This window comes from Aedes aegypti, chromosome 2, assembly GCF_002204515.2.
Source record: "Aedes aegypti strain LVP_AGWG chromosome 2, AaegL5.0 Primary Assembly, whole genome shotgun sequence".
Classification (NCBI taxonomy): Eukaryota; Metazoa; Arthropoda; class Insecta; order Diptera; family Culicidae; genus Aedes; species Aedes aegypti.
This window is the reverse complement of record NC_035108.1, coordinates 300,930,330-300,951,114: the sequence shown is the minus strand read 5'-3', so window position 1 is coordinate 300,951,114 and position 20,785 is coordinate 300,930,330. Positions and strand designations below refer to the sequence as shown.

The 20,785-nt window shown below is 36.1% G+C and overlaps 1 protein-coding gene across 3 annotated transcripts in view; it reads left to right on the top strand.

Moving 5' to 3' along the window:
* Positions 1 to 20,785, top strand: part of LOC5567760 (TSC22 domain family protein 1) — a 303,514-nt gene that overhangs the window by 232,269 nt on the left and 50,460 nt on the right. For 2 of the 3 annotated variants that reach the window (XM_021845523.1, XM_021845522.1), the window contains 2 exons: positions 9,937 to 10,455; positions 10,925 to 11,314. In XM_021845523.1, the coding sequence (XP_021701215.1) occupies positions 11,206 to 11,314 (109 nt within the window). In that variant the 5' untranslated portion in view covers positions 9,937 to 10,455; positions 10,925 to 11,205. The remainder of the gene's footprint in view (positions 1 to 9,936; positions 10,456 to 10,924; positions 11,315 to 20,785) is intronic. The other variant, XM_021845524.1, reaches the window with a different exon arrangement.

The following is a 20,785-nucleotide window of genomic DNA, read 5'->3' as shown; positions in this document are numbered from 1 at the left end:
CATTTTTCAAAAACACACTGAAAAAACATAGCTAATTTCCTCAGCATTGGATCGACCTAAATTTCAAAACAAGGTGTCATTAGAACCGTAATCTTATATTCTTTTGAAGGGCGCTCACGAAATTTTTGCGGAAAAATCTGAAAACTATTAAAAATCAATGAAACAGTCATTCAAGTCATCGTGCAAAAGTTTGGGTTCGCCTGAGCCGCACGCAAATCATTTTTGTCAATATCTCTGCCATTTTTCAACTGATTTTAATAAATCATAGCTTTTTCAAAAGTAAATAATGGCGCGTTTGAGATTTCACAGAATTTTCGTGTTTTAAGTAAGTTCAGGTGAACCCAAACTTTTGCACGATGACTTGAGCGCCCTTCAAAGAATATAAGATTACGGTTCTAATGACACCTTGTTTTAAAATTTTGGTCGGTCCAATGCTGAAGAAATTAGCTATGTTTTTTCAGTGTGTTTTTTTGAAAAATGCCACAACTTTAAGTAAAAATTATGTACACAAAATTCAAGAAATGTTTTTGGAAAAATACATACGAAGGAAGAGTAACTCTTTTCCTTTCGAATGCGGCTTAGAGAGATTCAATTGGACGTGTAATCCCAGAGATATGGACTGAACACTTTTGCATGTTTTTTACGTACAACTTTGTTTTGCAATTTCGTAGAAGACCACTTAAGGGTATCAAAAATTAAATCGGAAAGCATTCACCATTATTTTACAATTTCTGAAAAATTGTTTTGTTATGATTCATTACGCAACTCAAAACAGTTGCGTAATGAGAAAGCGTTCCCTAATGAATCATTACAGCACTGGTTTCAGTTGCGTAATGATTATTCCCGCACTGCAAACTTCAGTGCAAGAAAGTGTTTCATGATAGATTGGCGTGATGAAAAACAGCCTATTACGATGAGAAATTGCAAAAAAAATATTTAATGAGTTTGTTCTAATCAGTAGCGCATGATCATGCGCATGCGCATGCGTAATAATAGACATTTGTCGGCCAGGACGTCTACCGAACGTATCCTATGGCACTTCTCCTTTTCATCAACATTCCACAATATCCCTTAACACATATGAAAGGTCGTATAGCTCTCTGCAACTTTCTTAAGTAGGTGTTCAATCAATCATTCTTTCCCATTCCCCTGATTTCGCAAGGACGTGGTCAGGACAGCTCTCGACTATTGGAGGATGCGTCAATCTTGTCTAAGGAATAGAGGTTAGTTCCAAATTTCTAACAGACGGAAAGGAGGCAACCCTCATATAATGCTCTAGGACTGTACCACCTACGAATTTGTGCTAAATGCTTTATGCTTAATGCTAATGCTATATTATTGTTTCAGTGACACAAAAAAACATCTGCATTTTAAAAGAGCTGTCAATTCCTTACAGAACAATTCAAAAGGTGTCAAAGAATGCTAGAATTTCGAGATGATCGTGGAAAAGATAGCCTTATATTCTACTGCAATTTCAAAGAGATCAGATTTTACAATCAAGATTATCTACCAAATTAAATTTGAAATATTGAGTAAATGTAAACTCCTTATGATAACTATGAACCTGAAACGAAAAATAATCTTCTCTTTCAATGAGTGTTAAATTTATTAAGGAAATTAAGAGTAATTTCCAAGCTATAGTCAGCTTTTAAGATGATCAAAAGCTCATTATTGTGATCCATATGCGTTCAAATCACTAGCGAGAGAAAATAACATTCGATTTCCAAAAATATTATAGCACGTCTAGTTGTTGAGATATTGGCAGTTGAAAATGTAAAATTTGACTATATCGTCCAACTTGCATGCAATTATTTGCTTAATTTGCGACGGATTTCAAACTTTATGTGTATTACAATACTTATCAGCTAAGTTCATAATACAATCGCTGAGAGAAACGAAGAGTTTTGTATGGGAAATGCAACCATGTTGAAAAATCGATTTAATCTAACTTTGATAGTCCAATTTCAACCGAATTTCATATCAGATGAAAGTTGAAGTTTCATTTTGCGTGCTTGCTGGATTACAGCACAAAAAGTTTGATAAATCATACTTTGATGGGCTTCGCGGTCTTGCGGTTAGCGGTGTCAGTCGTATAGACGTAATGTGTTACGAAGTGTGGGATCGATTCCCGCTCCAGTCGATGGAAGTATTTCGTCAAACGAAAAATTCATCACAGTTATCGTTCAGCCTGTGCAGCCTACGTGCTGAAGACGGTGTAAATTGTCTTTTAAATTTTATGTGAATATCATTTCAATTAGTTTTTTGTACAACTTTGACGACATGTAGGTATCTAAAAATTGTGACATGCACGGACATTTCTGGAAACGGCATCAGATTCAGCGACCCCAAATCTATTAGAGACACATAATCCTTTAGACACGCAAACATGTCATTTTTGTTACGCTGTGTAATGAACGCTTAAGATTTGTTTGGCTTGAGCTTTTTCGTATTACATGAATTCATTCATGGGACTTCATAGACAATTCTAAGATCGCAGTTATTTTCTACACTTCACGCAGTTTTTAACCCCTCTACTAGCAGCTTTATTTTTTGTAGCAAAAACAGTATTGAGATCGCGGTAACTTTTTTGTTACTCGACATTTTTGCACCATTTCTTTACAAGTTATCAGAGGATCTTCTAGTTTTAGAAATTGTGTTGATATTAGTAATTGGTCATCTGGATCCGAAGTTATTCCAAAATTCTTTGGGTAACCGATGCGTACTCATACTCCACGTAAATTTATCAGGCTACAGATTTTTATTGCGTTCGGATATTTACTCTTCGGAACAATACATTAATGAGAGTATGTTGTAAAAAATTAAGTAATTTGATGCAGTCATTTTTAAGTAACGACCATTTAGGTTTCTGGTACCACGCTGGCCATCTTGAAAACTTCAAAAAACATCATTTCGTAATTTTCAGATATCTCCAAGAATACTTAACTGATTTGCATGATGTTTTTCACTGTAGCTTTTTATTACCTGGCATTGTACAGTTCATATTTTATTTTTATGATAAATTGAACAAAAACAAAATGGTCAACTAAGACATTTTATATTTGGAGATTGTCGGTCCCCCAAGAAACATCGAAATATCTACAAAACCAGATCACCAAGGACCAATATTGAAAGGATTATCAATCGAGAAGAGTTTTTTGAGAACTTGTGAAAAAATGGTGCAAAAATATTGAGAAATATAAAAGCTATTGCGATTTGAATATATATATATATATATAATAAATCAGCTTTCTATGTAACAATAGCTTGAATTCGTCATCCCAAGTTTGCCGAACACAAAGGTTTAAAATTTTATATTTCACCGCCAAAAAAAAATAATATATATATATATATATATATATATATATATATATATATATATATATATATATATATATATATATATATACACAGCAAAAAAAAACTTAAATTTACATGGCACGTAAACTTTCATGATTGTCATGTGAATCGAATTATCATTTGATATTAAACGATAAATAATGTAAACCGCCTCATTGCATTCAGGAATCCTTGCAAACTTGAGTGAAACTGAAACATTTCATGATCTTGCATCCAACATTCGCCAATGTTGCATGCTTTCTTGCACCTTGAAAGTGAAATTGAAAACAAGATCGCTCAGTTTACATGATTCCACGTTGAATATTCTGCCAAAAATAATGCACATGGATGGATCGACGGCGTGTCATTCCATGTGCATTATTTATGATTGAATTTTCAGCGGAAAAATCATGTAAATCAAGCCGTTTTGCAAGCAAAATTCTTTGAGAGAAGGCGTTTCGCGTTCAATATTAAGGAATTTGGTAACAATGTTATATATAATAGATGTGTTTATAGGTTTTATCATTGAATAATACATGAGAGATGGCTTTACATGATTGAAACTAAAATAACGTTACGTGTAAATCTAAGATTTTTTTGGTGTATATATATATATATATATATATATATATATATATATATATATATATATATATATATTGTAACATAGCATTACCTCTCCACTGAGACAGAGCTTGCTTCTCAGCTTGCTGTGTACTTCCACAGTTATTTACTGAGAGCTTTCTTTGCCAATATCATAATTTTCGAATCTGTATACCGTGTGATCAATACGATGATACTCTTTACCACGGGAAGTCAAGGAAATTTCCATTACAAAAGGATCCTGGACCGACTGGGAATCGAGCCCAGGCACCTTTAACATGGCATTGCTTTGTAGCCGCGGACTTTACCACTAGACTAAGGAAGGCCCCTTGTTTATACTACATTTAGTTTTGGGCATTTTTTTAAATTACACAGCGTAACAAAAATGACATTTTTGCGTGTCTCAAGGATCAAATTATGTGTCTCTAGTAGATTTGGGGTTGCTGAATCTGATGCCATTTTCAGAAATGTTCCAGCACGTCACAATTTTTAGCTACAGGTCGCCAAAGTTGTATAAAACACTGGTTTTATTAATGTTTACATGAAATTTAAAGTACAATTTATCAAACTTTTTTGTAATCTAATCCACCAAACATGCAAAATAGAACTTTAACTTTCATTTCAGACATAATTTGATTGAAATTGCGCGATTAAATTTCGATTAAATCGATTTTTTCAACATGCTTGCAGTCTCCATACAAAATTCTTCGTTTCTTCTATATGGCAAAATACAAGCTAACAAACTTGCATGCAAGTTGGCTGAAATAGTCATTTTTTGCATTTTCAACAGTCGATATCTCAAAAACTAGACGTGCTATGATATTTCAGAAAACGGAAATGGATTCAGCAACCCTTAATTAAGTGAATAGCGGTATTTTGGTGCTGAAGACAAAAACGTGTTCCGCAGTGTTATCGGACAGGTTTGGGCCGGAGGTTCTTCGATTTACATGAAATTTTCACCAGAGGTAGAGCTCGTGGATACATGACCAAAAGTGAAATTCAAAAAAATTATAGTGGCCTATTTTCCCGGAAAACTCTAGATGAATTTTCACGATTTCTCTATATACCTCAAACTTTGAAAATTCAGTATAAGTTACAGTATAGATTGATGAAACAAAAAATATATTTTTGAAAATTTTTCATGATACAAACGATAGTTTTTTCGCTATTTTTCCGACAATTTTCTCCATGGTGGAAAATTTTCCAAGAAATGTTTTTCTTTTTATATTTTTAAAAGATTGCTGAGAAAATATTTATTCGATTTCACTAAAAAACTTTTGTTCTACGATGAATAGTTCAGGAAATATGAATTTTCATAGTTTGAGGTATATAGAGATATCGTGAAAATTCATCTAGAGTTTTCCGGGAAAATAGGCCACTATAATTTTTTTTGAATTTCACTTTTGGTCATGTATCCACGAGTTCTACCTCTGGTGAAAATTTCATGCAAATCGGAGAACCTCCGGCCCAAATTGTCCGATAATAAAACAAATCCCCTTTTGTTATAATTCGTCCCATTGATGCTACAACTAGATAACTCGAAAATCAAAATTTTGAGATGTGCAACTTTGAAATATGACCGTTTTACAAGGTGAAGGCAAATATGATTGAAAAATATACTTCAACTTATGTATTTTAATCACACGCTTATGAGCTATGGATATTTTGCAGATCTAATTGACAATAATATTTTAACGTATTGAAATCAAAAAATGTCAAATTTCGAGATATCTGGTTGTAGCACCAAGGGGACGAATTAGTCGTCGTTTTAAAAAAATAAGATTTTCAAGACAAAAAATCCCCAGCACATGATTTTTTATGGATTAATATATCTAATATTATTTCCAAAAATAGTGAAGTTTATGAATGATAAATTGGTCAACCACTCAAACGAACCATTCATAACGTGAAAAAAAACAATGCCAAATAGAACACCAACAAGGACGTAGCAAATCGTTTTCATTGACTGATTTATTGAACCTACATTTCAAGAACGGCAAGGAATGGAAATCATTCATTCGCTCTTGGAGCAGCACCGTCCAAATAGTATATTCTCCCTCCAACACAAGGTCAGTGATGACCAAACCGGCAACATGAACATGTGAATGTTTAATGCTGATTGGGCATAACAATCGTGATAAATGGCCAATCTAACGAGTTATTTCTGTGCGTGGTTTTGTCGATTTGTGCTTCGTAGACTTTCGATGAATGTGGAACTTTGGTTGTGTATTTCGACATCTGAGGTGTTTCCAACCACTTCGAAACGGGTATAGGTGAACTGCCTAGATTATTTGTAAGATTAATTTTGGTATTACAATGCCCCTTATTTCAACAATGGAATTTGTTAAAGTTTCGAAAACGTTGTCAATATCTATTTTTGTTTGTAAAGAAATTTTAACATCAAGATGACTATCTATAAATGTTTCATATATATTCCAGTTGGCTCGAAAATAATTGAAAGTGGAGCTGATAGGATTGAGAATCGCTTCTTGGGATATTTGGAATGTAACAGGAACATGATCAGAATCAAAATCAGCATGAGTGACCAGTTGGCTACAAATGTGACTAGAATCGGTTAAGACCAAATCAATTGTAGAAGGGTTTCTAGAAAAGAGAAAAACAAGTAGGGCTTGAATAAACACGATAGTCAGTTAAGCTGGGAATCGCTTCTCTAAGGGTTGAAGTTGAAACAACCCCCCGAGAAAAGTAAACTGACCGAAAAATAAATAAACAAACACTGCTCGGAGGAATACGCAGATTTTTGAATGCCAACGAATTAACAACAATCCACAAACAACCGGAGCTTCATTAGCAGCCCTGTGACCGTAATGCGGCTATCCCCGCGTGCCATTAGTGCCTACTTAATCGAAAGTTTTATTCAACCGACAATCACTCGGCCAGTCAGTCCGCTCTTTCCTCGCCAGCCAGGTGTTTCGGAGGGGCTGATTGCCCGATGGAATGCAAAATTTTTGTTTCGTTTGCGCAAATTTGAACGAAACAACCATAGCATTAAATATGCAAATTGCGACCTTTCTGCGAATGTACAGTCGGTGGCTTTTTGTTTCCTCTGGGATGGGCCCGCGAAACCCCTTAGCTAGATGGCTCAAAGCGAACGCATCCTTTCCGGTGTGGGTCCTCTTAGATTATTTATGACAATCCGGAAACAAAAGGGTCCTTATGCGCGTTTTGTACTTTGTTGAAGTAACTCGAGTAGAAAATAACTAACAAGTACGTCAGTGTCAGTGCGCATCGTACCTTCGTGCTGTGCGTACACGAATTCTCTCTGCTCTTGGAAGTTTTCTTAAAAACTACCTAAACCTACTAAAACAGTACTTTTCAGTACTATTTTTTCTACTATTGATCTCTTTACGATCCTTGTTTGGACCCGTGCCTTCGATTTTTCGTTGGACCCGTTGGCGAAAGCTAGTGGTGGTAATCCTCCTTGGACACCGTCTGGGGAAAAAACCTCTCGAAGGTCACGTCTTCTTTCGTTTATTCATAAAACATGGTATCGACAAAAAACAAAAGGAAGGGTGAATCTCTGAATTCACAACTTCCTTCCAAAACAGTGGGATTTAAAACTGTCACTAAACGTGGCAAGAATGGAAGAAAGGACGTTTCCCCGGAATGCGAACTTTCTTCCAAGGGTGAAATGAATAATTGTATCGGAATAAGCAATCAGTTCGATGCTCTAGACAAATTTTCCGAACACCAAATCGAAGCAGCCTCTAGCCTTCTCTTTGATTCAAGTGAGGAAGCAAAGAGTGCCGCCTATCGTGGTCAATTGTTCCGAATTTGGGGGATTTAGGCAGGATATCTTGAACTCCATCAGAAGAATGAAGGTTACCTTCCAAATCGCAAAGAAAGGAGACTGTCGCGTTTTGCCGGAAACTCTTAAAACTTCTTCTCAGACATCTTGAAGAGAAGAAGCACAAATGTTTTACTTATGACGACAAACTGAACGTTTGTTCAAAGTTGTCTTGAAAGGCCTCTCTAGTCAGTTGAGATCACCTGAAGAGATCAAAAATGGAATTAATGATTTACTTGGATTTTCCCCAGTCCAAGTAATCTTTATGAAAAAGAGAATCCAATCTGGCATTGTTCGGAAAGGGCTTACTCAAGAATTTTATTTAGTTCACTTTAACAAAAAAGAACTAAATAATATTAAAGCTTTAGAAAAAGAAAACTTTTGTTTGATGTCCGTGTGACATGGGAACATTTCCAGAAACCTCGAGGAAATTACCAGAACCCCACTCAGTGCCGTCGGGGCCAAAAGTGAGGTCAAGGTACAAAAAATTGTCGCATGGATGCTAAATGCATGATTTGCGGAGGTTCTTCACACACTAATGACGCCTGTCCAGTGAAGGAAGATACCACCAAGTTCATATGCTCTAATTGCGGGGCCAATCAAAAGTCAAATTTTTGGAATTGCCCTTCACGCAAGAGAGTCATTGAGGCTCGTGCCAGGCAGATGAAAGATAATATCCGTTACGATAACGATCGTGTCCGGAATTTCCCTGGTAGATCGCTTAATTAGGAATCATACCCATCAAGAAGATCATAATCATGCTCATTCACAAACTAATTTTAATCCGTCGGGTAGCCGTTCGAATCTTTTAACTTCGAATGAATCTACCCACGGAAAATCGTTTGCTGATATCGTAGCAGGTAATTTGAACTCCTGGGTACTCATAGTACGAATAGGGGGTACTATGAATACCCATTTAACTTGTTTCAAATCAAATGGAAAAAAAATTCTACCGCCACAGGTAACATCTACTCCGCCTCTTCGTCTAGCGTAAAAAGTCGCGTAGATTTGGGGGAGCCTTAAATCATAAATATTTTCAAGCTTACGATTATTCCATTTCAGTTTTCAATATGGGATGACAAGGACAAAACTTCGATTCTGGACTTCCACGAATACGTTGGGTAGTTCCGGCAAGATACGCCGTTAACAATGCTGAAAAAATTACCCATGTTTTTTCAGCGTGTTTTTTTTAACGAATTTATGTAAAATTTTAGTTAACAAAATTCAAAAAATGTTCTTATTAAAGTACCTACGAAGTAAGAATAACTCATTGTTTTTCGAATGCGCCATAGAGAGGTCAGATGAAGCTAAGTATCTATGGCTCATGCTAGATAAAAATTTAACTTTCAAAAATCACATTGAGGGCATTCAAGTCAAATGTAACAAATATGTAAAATGTCTTTTTCCACTTATAAAAAGAAAATTAAAACTTTGTCTTAAGAACAAGCTTCTGATCTTCAAACAAGTTTTCAGGCCAGCCATGTTGTATGCTGTACCAATATGGAATAGCTGTGGTAATACCAGAAAGAAATCTGCAGAGGATTCAAAATAATATTTTGAAAATGAAGCTTCCTCCCTGGTATATCTAGTGTTGAAATATTGGAACAAATGCCAATTAAAATCATTGATAATTTGAGACAAAAATCGTTGCAATCTTCTATTGCCACGATTAATGCGTTATATACTTAGATTAAGTTAGGTTAAGTAAATTGTAAGGTTTTTTCTCTTATAAGCAGGTGAAATCAATTCACCTGTAAAAATCTGAACTGCTACGGTAAATGAAATGTAATATATTGTTAACAATATGTTATTTAAAGCTTAATTTTAATTTAACAAATTAGGATGATACTGTTGTCTAACACAGAACACTTAGATGTAAGAAATAATTATAATGGTTGGAATGATAATAACAAAGAATCAATCTTTTGCAGGGAGTGTAGGTACTGCAGCAACGTTATTGGAGTTTTGAATGGTTTGCATGTGTTGTGCTATTATAGTTCATCAAATAATTCAAGTGCTTATTTATTATTGAATAATTGTGTTTATGAAAATTTACAAAAACACGAAGTAACTCTCAAAATCAGCCTCATTTCACGGTGTCAACCTTATCCCTAACTCATTAACAAATAAGAACACCGATTCCAGCAACTAATGAACGTTTTCTCTTTGAATCCCATCTCCCTTCACAGAACAAAACCACGACAATAGCGCTTCCGGAATATGTCAGCTAGCATCCACCGCATGTCACTAGCAGGAATAACAACGACAATCAACGGATCCGCAGTCCAACAGGTGCTGGGTAAAATTGTGTCATCCTCCTCGCCAGCGGAAACGCGGTATGCGACGACGACGGGGCGCATAAAAAACGCATAAAGTACCAATCTACTGAACATTAAGTAGACACACATATGCAAGCGAGCCTCCTCCCCACGCCGGACAGGATTATGTAAACGGGAAGATGACAACTCCAGCAACGCCATCTGCATGTGTTTCGCCACCGTTGCACAATGAGGCACCAGTTGGATGAACATCGACGACTGCACACCACTTCCGGCAACAGCAACATCAGCACGGGACTATCTTCGAGAAACGGCTTAACAAAGCACAACTTTTTTTTTGTCTGTTTCCAACGTTGCAATTTACCTCTTGTTCTGAACTAATAATAAATGCACACCCAACAACGCAGCAGCAACACGGAGGAAAAAATAGTAAGTTTAACAAGTTTTCGATTGTTTTCGAACTAAAATGGTAATAACAAAAATATTGCTTCACAATAACTAAAATATAATCAGAAATAAAAAAAAATTAGGTTAAAAATATTTTACAGAACAATTGTATTCAACAAAAAATTTCTATTACAGTACTAACCCGATTTTGTTAGCCAGTTTTTGCGAAAGACTCTTTGGTGTCACCATCTTATAATCGAACTTTCTACAAATCCTGTTTTACCCTGTTAATGTTATTATGGATATGCATAACATAGATTAGAAAGAATTCTGATAAAATTTTGGCATTTTGAAAGTGAGCATAAAATCGTTTTGAAAAAGGGGATGACAAAATCGTGTCATCTATGCACTTAAAAAATCATATTGAAACAACTAAATCTTGAACTTGATTTAAAAAAAAAAATAGTAATTTCCAGCTACATGTTTTTTTTTTCTCCGTGAATCGTTTCAGGTGGCATACATCTAAGAGCCTGAAACTACCACCAGTGGACCTGCGAATAAAGCACAAACAAAGCGCGTGGGAAACTTTCCTGTATTAAGCTCAGCAGCAGCAACAACAAAAAAACAGAAAAACTATAATAGAACAGCACTCCGTGATATATGGAACAGAAAGGCTGCCAGGCCAGAACGGGGGCTTAACCGAACCAGAGCAGAATAAAGAATAAATAGATGACTAGCCCGAGAGGAGATAGCTAGAGTACGGCCATACGGAGCCGCCAACGGAGCAGTAATATGGCTCGGCGAAACTTTAGAAATGATGGATGCATCTGCTGCTGTAATCAGAGACAACTACTGGTCGTGGTAGTGTTTTTCACCATCGCCCTGGGAGCGCCACATTCAGGTTCGTATGAACGATGTACACTCTTTTGCGAATACACACCAGGAAGGGTAATTTAATCCATTTTTGTCCGGTACGGGAAGACCTGTTGCGCATGAAGTTCGTGTGCATTGTAAGGAGAATTCTACGTTAGTATCAAACATTTTCATGTAGAATGAAACTGAGCTTAGTAAAAGTGTCGAAATTTACCAATTTCTCAATTTTGAATATCAGTTCTAGAGATGCTTATTGTAGGCCAGGTCTGCCCAACGTACGGTCCGCGGGTCATATCCGGCCCATTTAGGCTTTCATTCATTCATTTATTTAGTTAACATTTACACATATAACACTGAATCAACAATTTCACGCCTCAAAACTCGGTGCGTGGCCGCATCTCTCCATCCTCGGTTCTGCCCTACGGTTGCCAAATCTATTCGCACTTGATCCGCCCACCTAGCTAGCTGCGCTCCACGCCTTCTTGTACCAATCGGATCCGAAACGAACACCATCTTTGCAGGGTTGCTGTCCGGCATTCTTGCAACATGCCCTGCCCATCGTATCCTTCCAGCTTTGGACACCTCCTGGATACTGGGTTCGCCGTAGAGTTGAGCGAGCTCGTGGTTCATCCTTCGCCGCCACACATCGTTTTCCTGCACACCGCCAAATATCATCCTAAGAACCCGAAGTTCGAAGACTCCAAGTGCTTGCAGGTCGTCCTCGAGCATCGACCACGTTTCATGCCCGTCGAGGACTACCGGCCTTATGACCGTTTTGTACATGGTACATTTGGTGCGGGCGTGAATCTTTTTTGACCGCAGCTTCTTCTGGAGGCCATAGTAGGCCCGACTTCCACTGATGATGCGCCTCCGTATTTCACGGCTAACGCGAGATTCCAAGCTAGACGGACTCGTCGACCACCTCGAACGTATCCCCGTCTATCATAACACTGCTACCTAGGCGAGCCCTGTCGCGCTCGGCCCCACCAGCTAGCATGTACTTTGTCTTGGTCGCATCGCAGTCACCACCAGTCCAACTTTTGCTGCCTCGCGTTTCAGGCGGGTGTACAGGTCTGCCACCTTTTCAAATGTTCGGCCGACAATGTCCATATCATCCGCGAAGCAGACGAATTGACTGGATCTCGTAAAAATCGTACCCCGGCTATTGAGCCCGGCTCTCCGCATAACACCTTCTAGCGCAATATTGAACAACAGGCACGAAAGTCCATCACCATGTCGTAGTTCCCGGTGGAATCCAAATGAACTGGAGAGTTCGTCTGAAACCTTCACACAATTTTGCACACCTTCCATCGTCGCTCTTATCAGTCTCGTGAGCTTACCGGAAAAGCTGTTCTCGTCCATGATTTTCCATAGTTCTACGCAGTCGATACTATCATATACCACCTTGAAATCGATGAAAAGGTGATGCGTTGGAACCTGGTATTCACGACATTTTTGGAGGATTTGCCGTACAGTAAAGATCTGGTCCGTTGTAGATCGGCCGTCAACGAAGCCGGCTTGATAACTTCCCACGAACTCGTTTACTACAGGTGACAGACGACGGAAGATGATCTGGGATAATACTTTGTAGGCCGCATTTAGAATGGTGATCGCTCGAAAGTTTTCACAATCTAACTAATCGCCTTTCTTGTAGCTGGGGCATATTATCTCTTCCTTCCACTCCTCCGTAGCTGTTCTGTTTCCCAGATTGTGCATATCAGCCGGTGCAGACAAATGGCCAGCTTCTCCGGGCCCATCTTTATGAATTCAGCTCCGATACCACCCTTACCAGCAGCTTTATTGTTATTGAGCTGGTGAATGACATCCTTGATCTCCCTCAAAGTGGAGGCTGGTTGATTTCCATCCTCCGCAGTACCGTCAAAGGCATTCCCCCCGTGTTCCTGACCTTCATTGCCTGTGCTCTCAACGCCATTCAGGTCGAAATGCTGCTTCCACCTTTCGATCAACGTACAAGATGCTCCCATCCTTATCCCTGCACATCTCGGCTCACGGCAAGAAGCCCCTGAGGGATGCGTTGAGCTTCTGATAGAACTTACGTGTTTCTTGAGACCGGCACATCTGTTTCATCTCTTCGCACTCCGTCTCCTCCAGGTGGCGTCTTTTCTCCCGACAGAGGTGGGTCTGTTATTGCCGTTTCCGTCTACAACGTTCCACGTTTTGCCGGGCCCTTGCTGCAGCATGACCGCTTGCGCTTGCGAATCCGTCCTACGTACCCAAAGTTGCTCTCAGCTGCATTGTTGATGACTGCTTTCACTGTTCTCCAGCAGTCCTCAAGAGGGGCTTTATCCAGCTCACCCTCTTCCAGTAGTGCAGCCTCGAGGAGCTGCGCGTATGCAGTTGCGACATTTGGTTGCTTAAGCCGCTCTAGGTCATACCGGGGCGGCCGTCGGTACCGTACGTTGTTAACGACGGAGAGTTTAGGACGCAGTTTCGCCACAACCAGATAGTGGTTAGAGTCGATTTTAGCGCCACGCTAGGTCCTTACGTTGATAATGTCGGAGAATTGCTGTCCATCAATCAGAACGTGGTCGATTTGCAATTCTGTCTGCTGTGATTATCTCCAGGTGTGCTGGAAGTAGATGCTACGAATAGCCATATTCTTAGACGGCGGAATCAATTAGTCGTAAGCCGTTTTCGTTCGTCAGCCGGTGGGCGATGATGATTTTGACGTCGTGGCTTGGGCAGCTGTCGTACACACGTTCGAGCTGCGCGTAAAAAAGCGTCTTTATCATCATCAGTGCTTCCGGAGTGAGGGCTGTGCACGTTTATTATGCTGAAGTTGAATAACCGGCCTTTGAGCCTCAACTTGCACATTCTCTCATTGATCGGCCATAGATTTCCAAAAAAAAGTTAGGTAAATACCAGATTTTGAATTACTTAGCATCAATCGCTACATTTAGACTTTGTGCATTAGATTTGTCAACTTGCTTTTTAAAAACCTTTCTATACCTTTTTCAATCTATCTTACGGTGAGAATCTGAGAGAGAGAGAGGAGACAGCTCACTGACAGTTGACATGTTTTCTTGCCTTCTTTGCCTTCTTTCTTTAATTCTTGGGTTGTGCACAACGGTCGAATGATCTTATGTTGGTCAAAATCATATTCACAACTATATTTAGGTATTCAACTTTTTAAAATGTGAAGTCATCGGAAAACACCTAGAAATTTTAATTACATTCATTTGGATTATGACGGATTTTTACGCTCTGCCCTTCGAATGTGCGGTTTTCCAATGACAGTTTATGATAGGTTCCCTTTTTGAGCTCGCAATCTAAGCCAGCTGTCTACTCTCTCTCTCTCTCTCTCTCAGATGAAAATGTGCTCCATTCCATGACCCCAGAAAGCTTTGAAGGCCTGTAACTTTTTAGTTAGTAAATCGATTTGTGTATTTATTTTTCACACATTGGTTCGTATCCACGAGTTAATTTGTTGCAGATATCTTGAAAAATAGTTGTTAAAATTATAGTATTGCGGTTATTTTGAAAATCTTCCGTTCTGCGGTAGCCACCAAGTTCTACCGCAGGCTTGAAAATCATTGTATCATAGAACGAAACCATCTAATCAAAGTATGCTAGTAGACTTGGAAATCTTTACCGAAGAAAGTATAGTTGTAAGTAAAATTGTTTCGGAGATATAAGCGTCCAAAGTTTCCAAATTTTACGTTTTTACCTTATTTTACCATTACTCCTCCCCGCAAGACTCAACTTCAACTTCAATCAAACCCTTTTAATTTTTTTATGCTTTAAGGTATAACTTAATTAAAACTTTATTTTTTTTATGCTTTAAGGCAGCGGTTTACATATCGTGCTCCGCGGAGCACTTGGTGCTCCGCGAAAGCTTGGCAGGTGCTCCGCGACAGTTTTGAATATTTTCACCAATGCCTTTAAATATCTCAACTTTTTACTTTAAAATACGCTTTAAGTTATACCAAACCAAATCAAAAGTTCAAATTTTAAGAACAGGGTTTAAAAGTTTTGTTGGAATAGTCATTATTTTCATTATTATTAATAGTCTGAGGTACATGCAACTTCGAAAGTTATCGAAATTTTGACACCGTTATACACGAGGTTCATCAAAATTATTAATATTTCCGAGAGTGCTGAACTTGTAGTCAACTCATTCAGACACATTAACTGTCACGAAACGGTGCTAAAAATTAGCGTTACACACATTTTTAAACAGCCATTACTCTAAAACTAGTCATTCGATTTCAAATCTTCTTTCACAGTCATGAAGCTTGACTCTTCAACTGCTAAATAAAAATATACTACATAGTCGTAGCAAGGAACAAAGAGTCTTAAGGGGGGTGTGAAAATATGTCTTCCTAAAAAAACAGCGTTACAATGGTTCAGAGCTCATATCTCAGCCATCAGGCAACAATATTATAATTTTATTTCACCGCTGGAAACATTCAAGACCAGCATTGCAGGGAAAAATATCAAACATAGTCGTAGCAAGGCAAATGGAGAATGAGGAGCTCCTATCTGAAATGTTTACCAAACTTATAAAAAAATATTTCAGTGCCAATATGCAATCAATTTTCGATTTTGTTTCACAATTCAACACTTGCAGTGCAGATCTTTAAATGAAAAATACTCCACATGATCGTAGCTAGGAAAAACAGTAATAAAGGGCTCCCATTAAAAAAATGCCCAAAAACTTCAAAAATTCATAACTTTATAATGAGCAAACCGATTTTCGATTTTCTTTCACCATTTGGATGCCTATAGTTGTGCCTTTCATAGAAAAATAATATTACACATAGTCGTAGCAAGATATAAGGTTTTAAGGGGTATGCCCTATTACTTGGTTCCGTTTGCCTGTAAATCGAAATTCATAGCTATGATTTGAGGTTTTTTTCTCCATATCGTTGATTGTCGAAGTGAACTTGATAAATTTCAATAAAGATATACATTTTTGTAAACACTAAAGATTTATTTTACCTAAAAATCTACAAAAATCCCTTTTTTAACCTGGAGTTTAAAAACAAAGCAATGGCATGTACTTTTTTTGCCAATTAAATTAATTGCACGAATCAAGTGAAGATGTTTGAATAAGAAAAGAAGCTTCTGATTACACACAAAATTTATTTTACCTATGAAACTGCTGAAAACTCAATTTCATGAGTATGTGTGCCTGCTAATCGAAATCCAAAGCAATGACAAGTAGTTTTTTCAACATGAACTTGCTTATAGAAGTTGAGTGAACATGTTTTGGAAGAAATAGACATTTTCTGATAACACTTCAAATTTATTTAGCCTAAGTAACTACGAGAAACCCTATTTCATGAGCTTGTTTGCCTGTAAATATAAATTCAAAGCGATAACTCGTAGCTTTTTCGGAATAAATTTGCTTATAGAAGGATAACATGTTTGAGTAGAAATCGACATTTCTGATTACATTAAAAATGTATTTTACCCAAGAAACTACGTAAATTCCTGCTTCATAAACATATATGCCTTTAAATGAAAATTCAAAGAGTAAGAATGTTATGTTTTTTAACATTAAATTGTTGATCGAAGTCAAGTTAACATTTTTGAGATGTAATAGAAATTTTTATTTTTACTCAAATTTTATTTTACCTAAGAAACTTCGTAAACCTGTTTAATAAACAATTATGCCCGAGAAAATATATTTAAGGCGATGATATGTTGTTTTTCCAGCATAAAATTTAGTATAGAGGATAACTTAACATGTTAAATAGGAAATAGAAATTTGTGGTTACACTCAAAATTTATTTCACCTAAGAACATATGAAAAACCCTGCTTCACGAGCCTGTTTGACTGTATTTCACCTAAAACTGTGATAATCATATTTTTAGGTAATTTTTTTGTGTGATCAAAAATTTTCAAACATTAAATGAACATATATAAAGCATAACATGGTATAAAGCAATGTATGTCAAAATGAATTAACGTAAGCACTTTGAATTTTGATTTATAGGCAAACAGTCTCAAAAAATGGGGTTTTCCGTATTTTCTCAGATACTAAAAATTTTAAGTGTTACTTAAAATTTCTATTTGTACTCATTTATGTTAATTTGACTTCTACAATTAATTAAATTATTATTATTATTATATTCATTAAAGAGACTTCCAGCTCAGATCGTGGCTGGGATCAAATAAATGTCAAACAACTACATATCACCGCCTTAGACTGTTATATTGTAAAATGGGATTTTCATAGTTTTTAGAGTATAATAAATTTTGAGCGTAATCAAAAATTATGCTTTTAACTAAAATATAGTAATCTAATTTCTATCAGCAAGTTTATAACGAAAAATTTAAATGCTTTCGTTTTGAATCTTTATTGATAGAGGGGTTTTCTTAGATACTAAGGTGAAATAAATTTTGAGTGCAAACAAACAAAATTTTGAATTACTTCTCAAACATGTTTACTTAACTTCAGCGATCAATTTTATGTAGAAAAAATATATATATTGCTTTGAATATTTCTTCGCAATCATAAATATGCATTGGACTAAGTTTCACGTAGTTTTTGGGTAAAATAAATTTTGAGTTTATTCAAAAAAAATGTATAATTTCTCAAACCTGTTCACTGCACTTCTAAAATCAATTTTTCGTTAAAAAAATAACATGATATCGATTTGAATTTTAATCTACAAGCATATATGTTTATTAAAAAGGGTTTTATGTAGTTTATTGGGTGAAATAAATTCTAAGTGTAATCTCTTTTTTACTCAAATATGTCAACGTAACTTCTATAAGCAAATTTATTCTGAAAATGCTAAGTGTCATCGCTTTGAATTTAGAGTTACACTCAAACAAACTCATGAAATAGGGTTTCTCGTAGTTACTTCGTCTAATCAAATTTGAAGTGTTGTCAGAAACTGTCTATTTCATCTAAAATATGTTCACTTAACTTCAATAAGCAAGCTCATGCAAAAAAACTATTTGTCATTGTTTTGGATTTCGATTCACAGGCTAACAGTCTCATGAAATTGGGTTTTATCAGTCTCTTAATTAATATAAATTTGGAGTGTAATGAAAAATTTATATTTCCACTCATTAATGTTAACTAGACTTGTACAATTAGATTTTGTTTAGAGAAGTACTATTTGAAATATGATATTTTTCATAGTTTTAAAGTATAATAAATTTTAAGTGTAATCAAACATTATATTTTTAACACATACATGTAAGTTAAACTTCTTTAAGTAAATTCATAACGTAAAAATTAAATGTCATCGCTTTAAATTTTGATCATGGTAATTTCACTTCTACAATTAATTTGATGTTGAAAAGAATGAAATATTATTGCTCTGAATATTTTTTTACAAGCATAAATATCTATTGAATTTGGTTTTGCGTAGTTTTTTTTTGGTAAAATAAGATGTGGGTGTAATCAAAAAATTGTATTACTCCTCAAACATGTAAACTTGACTTCTAAAATCAATTTAATGTTGGGAAACATAACATACTATCGATTTGAATTTTTATTTACAATCATATATATTCAGTAAACAGGGTTTCACGAAGATTCTTGGGTAAAATACATTTTTAATGTTTTCAAGAATATCTATTTCTACTCAAACATGTTAACCTAAGTTAAATATAAATAAATTATAAATTATCTATAACATTGTTTTCCGAAAAAGCCATGACCCATCGCTTTGAATTCAGATTTACAGGTAAACAAGCTCATGCAATAGGGTTTCTCGTAGATTTTAAGGTTAAACAAATTTGAAATGTTATCAGAAAATGTCTATCTCTATTCAAAAATGTTCACTTAGCTTCCACAAGCAAGTTCGTGTCGAGAAAACTATTTGCCATTGCTCTGGATTTCGATCTACAAGCAGACATACTCATGACATTGAGTTTTTAGCAGTTTCTTTGGTAAAATAAATTTTGAGTGTAATCAGAAGTTTTTTTTCTTATTCAAACATCTTCACTTGACTTGTGCAATTAGTTTAATGGTGAAAAACATACATGTAATTGCTTTGAAATTTGAGCTACAGGCAATCAAGTTAAAAAAAGTTTTTCCGTTATTTTTTAGGTAAAATAAATTTTGAGTGTTTACAAAAATATATATCTTTATAAAAAAATATCAAGTTCACTTCGACAATCAACGATATGTAGAAAAAAAACTATATGTCATAGCTATGAATCTCAATTTACAGGCAAACTGGATAATTAAATAGAGGATACCCCTTAAAAACCTTATATCTTGCTACGACTATGTGTATTTTTTTTCTCTGAAAGACACAACTATAAGCATTCAAATGGTGAAAGAAAATCGAAAATCGGTTTGCTCATTATAAAGTTATGATTTTTTAAAGTTTTTGGGCATTTTTTAATGGCAGCCCCTTATTCCTGTTTTTCCTCGCTACGACCATGTTAAGTATTTTTTATTTGAAGATCTGCACTAGAAGTGTCAAATTGTGAAACAAAATCGAAAATTGATTGCATAGCGGCACTGAAATACTTTTTTATAGGTTTGGTACACATTCCAAATAGGAGCCCCCCATTCTCTATTTGCCTTGCTACTACTATGTTTGCTATTTTTCCCTGCAAGTCTGGTCTTGAATGTTTCCAACGGCAAAATAAAATTATAATATTGTTGTCTGATGGCTGAGATATGAGCTCTGAACCATTGTAACGCTGTTTTTTCTGAGTTTGACCATCTTTGCTCAGCCCCTCACGAACCGTCTACCTTGCTACGGCCATGTGTGTTATTTTTGTATAAGCGTTTGACCACAATGTTTTTGTTAGTGAAAAACTTTCAGCATTTGGACAAATATTTGTGAAGTTATGATTTTTTTGAAAAGTCCGTGTAACGCTGTTTTGGGGTCACCGTCGTCTACGGGGGTTTTTTTCTCACAGTAGCGTGACAGTTAATGAAGGCCTGATCGAACTAACAACAAAAGTCGGAAAATTTTCCATTCAAAGCAGTTCTGCTATTATCAAGATAAGAATTCCTGAATACTTGACGATTTTTTTTTCTTGTCACAGTTAACTTTAGAAAAGTTTGCTCAGTCAAATAACGAAAACTTGTATGATAGACAACAAAATAAAAAAAAAAATCAAATTTAATAAATGACTGACGAACATAAATCTAACTTCAAGATTTTATACACATCATAGCGTCGATTTGGGCGTCTAAAGAAGTTCAGTTTTCAAACGGAGTGTGGAAGAAGAGCAGGTGCTCCGCGAAACAAGTTTAGTTCAAAAAATGCTCCGTGAGCCAAACAAGCTGAAAACCCCTGCTTTAAGGTATAACTTAAAACAGCAGAAATATCGAAAACCGTTGAAATTCCGTGAAGTGATTACGATTCGAATTTGGGATCAATTTTACCCCATCACACAGGATATAGCCTCTAAATTTTCTGATTTCTGTAGCCTCCAAACTTGCATGCAAAATGGTAATATTTCTTTTGTTATTCAACAACAGTTTCCAACCAGCATCATCAGCTCTTATAGTATAATACCGTTTTGATCCATATTACGGACACTTAAGGC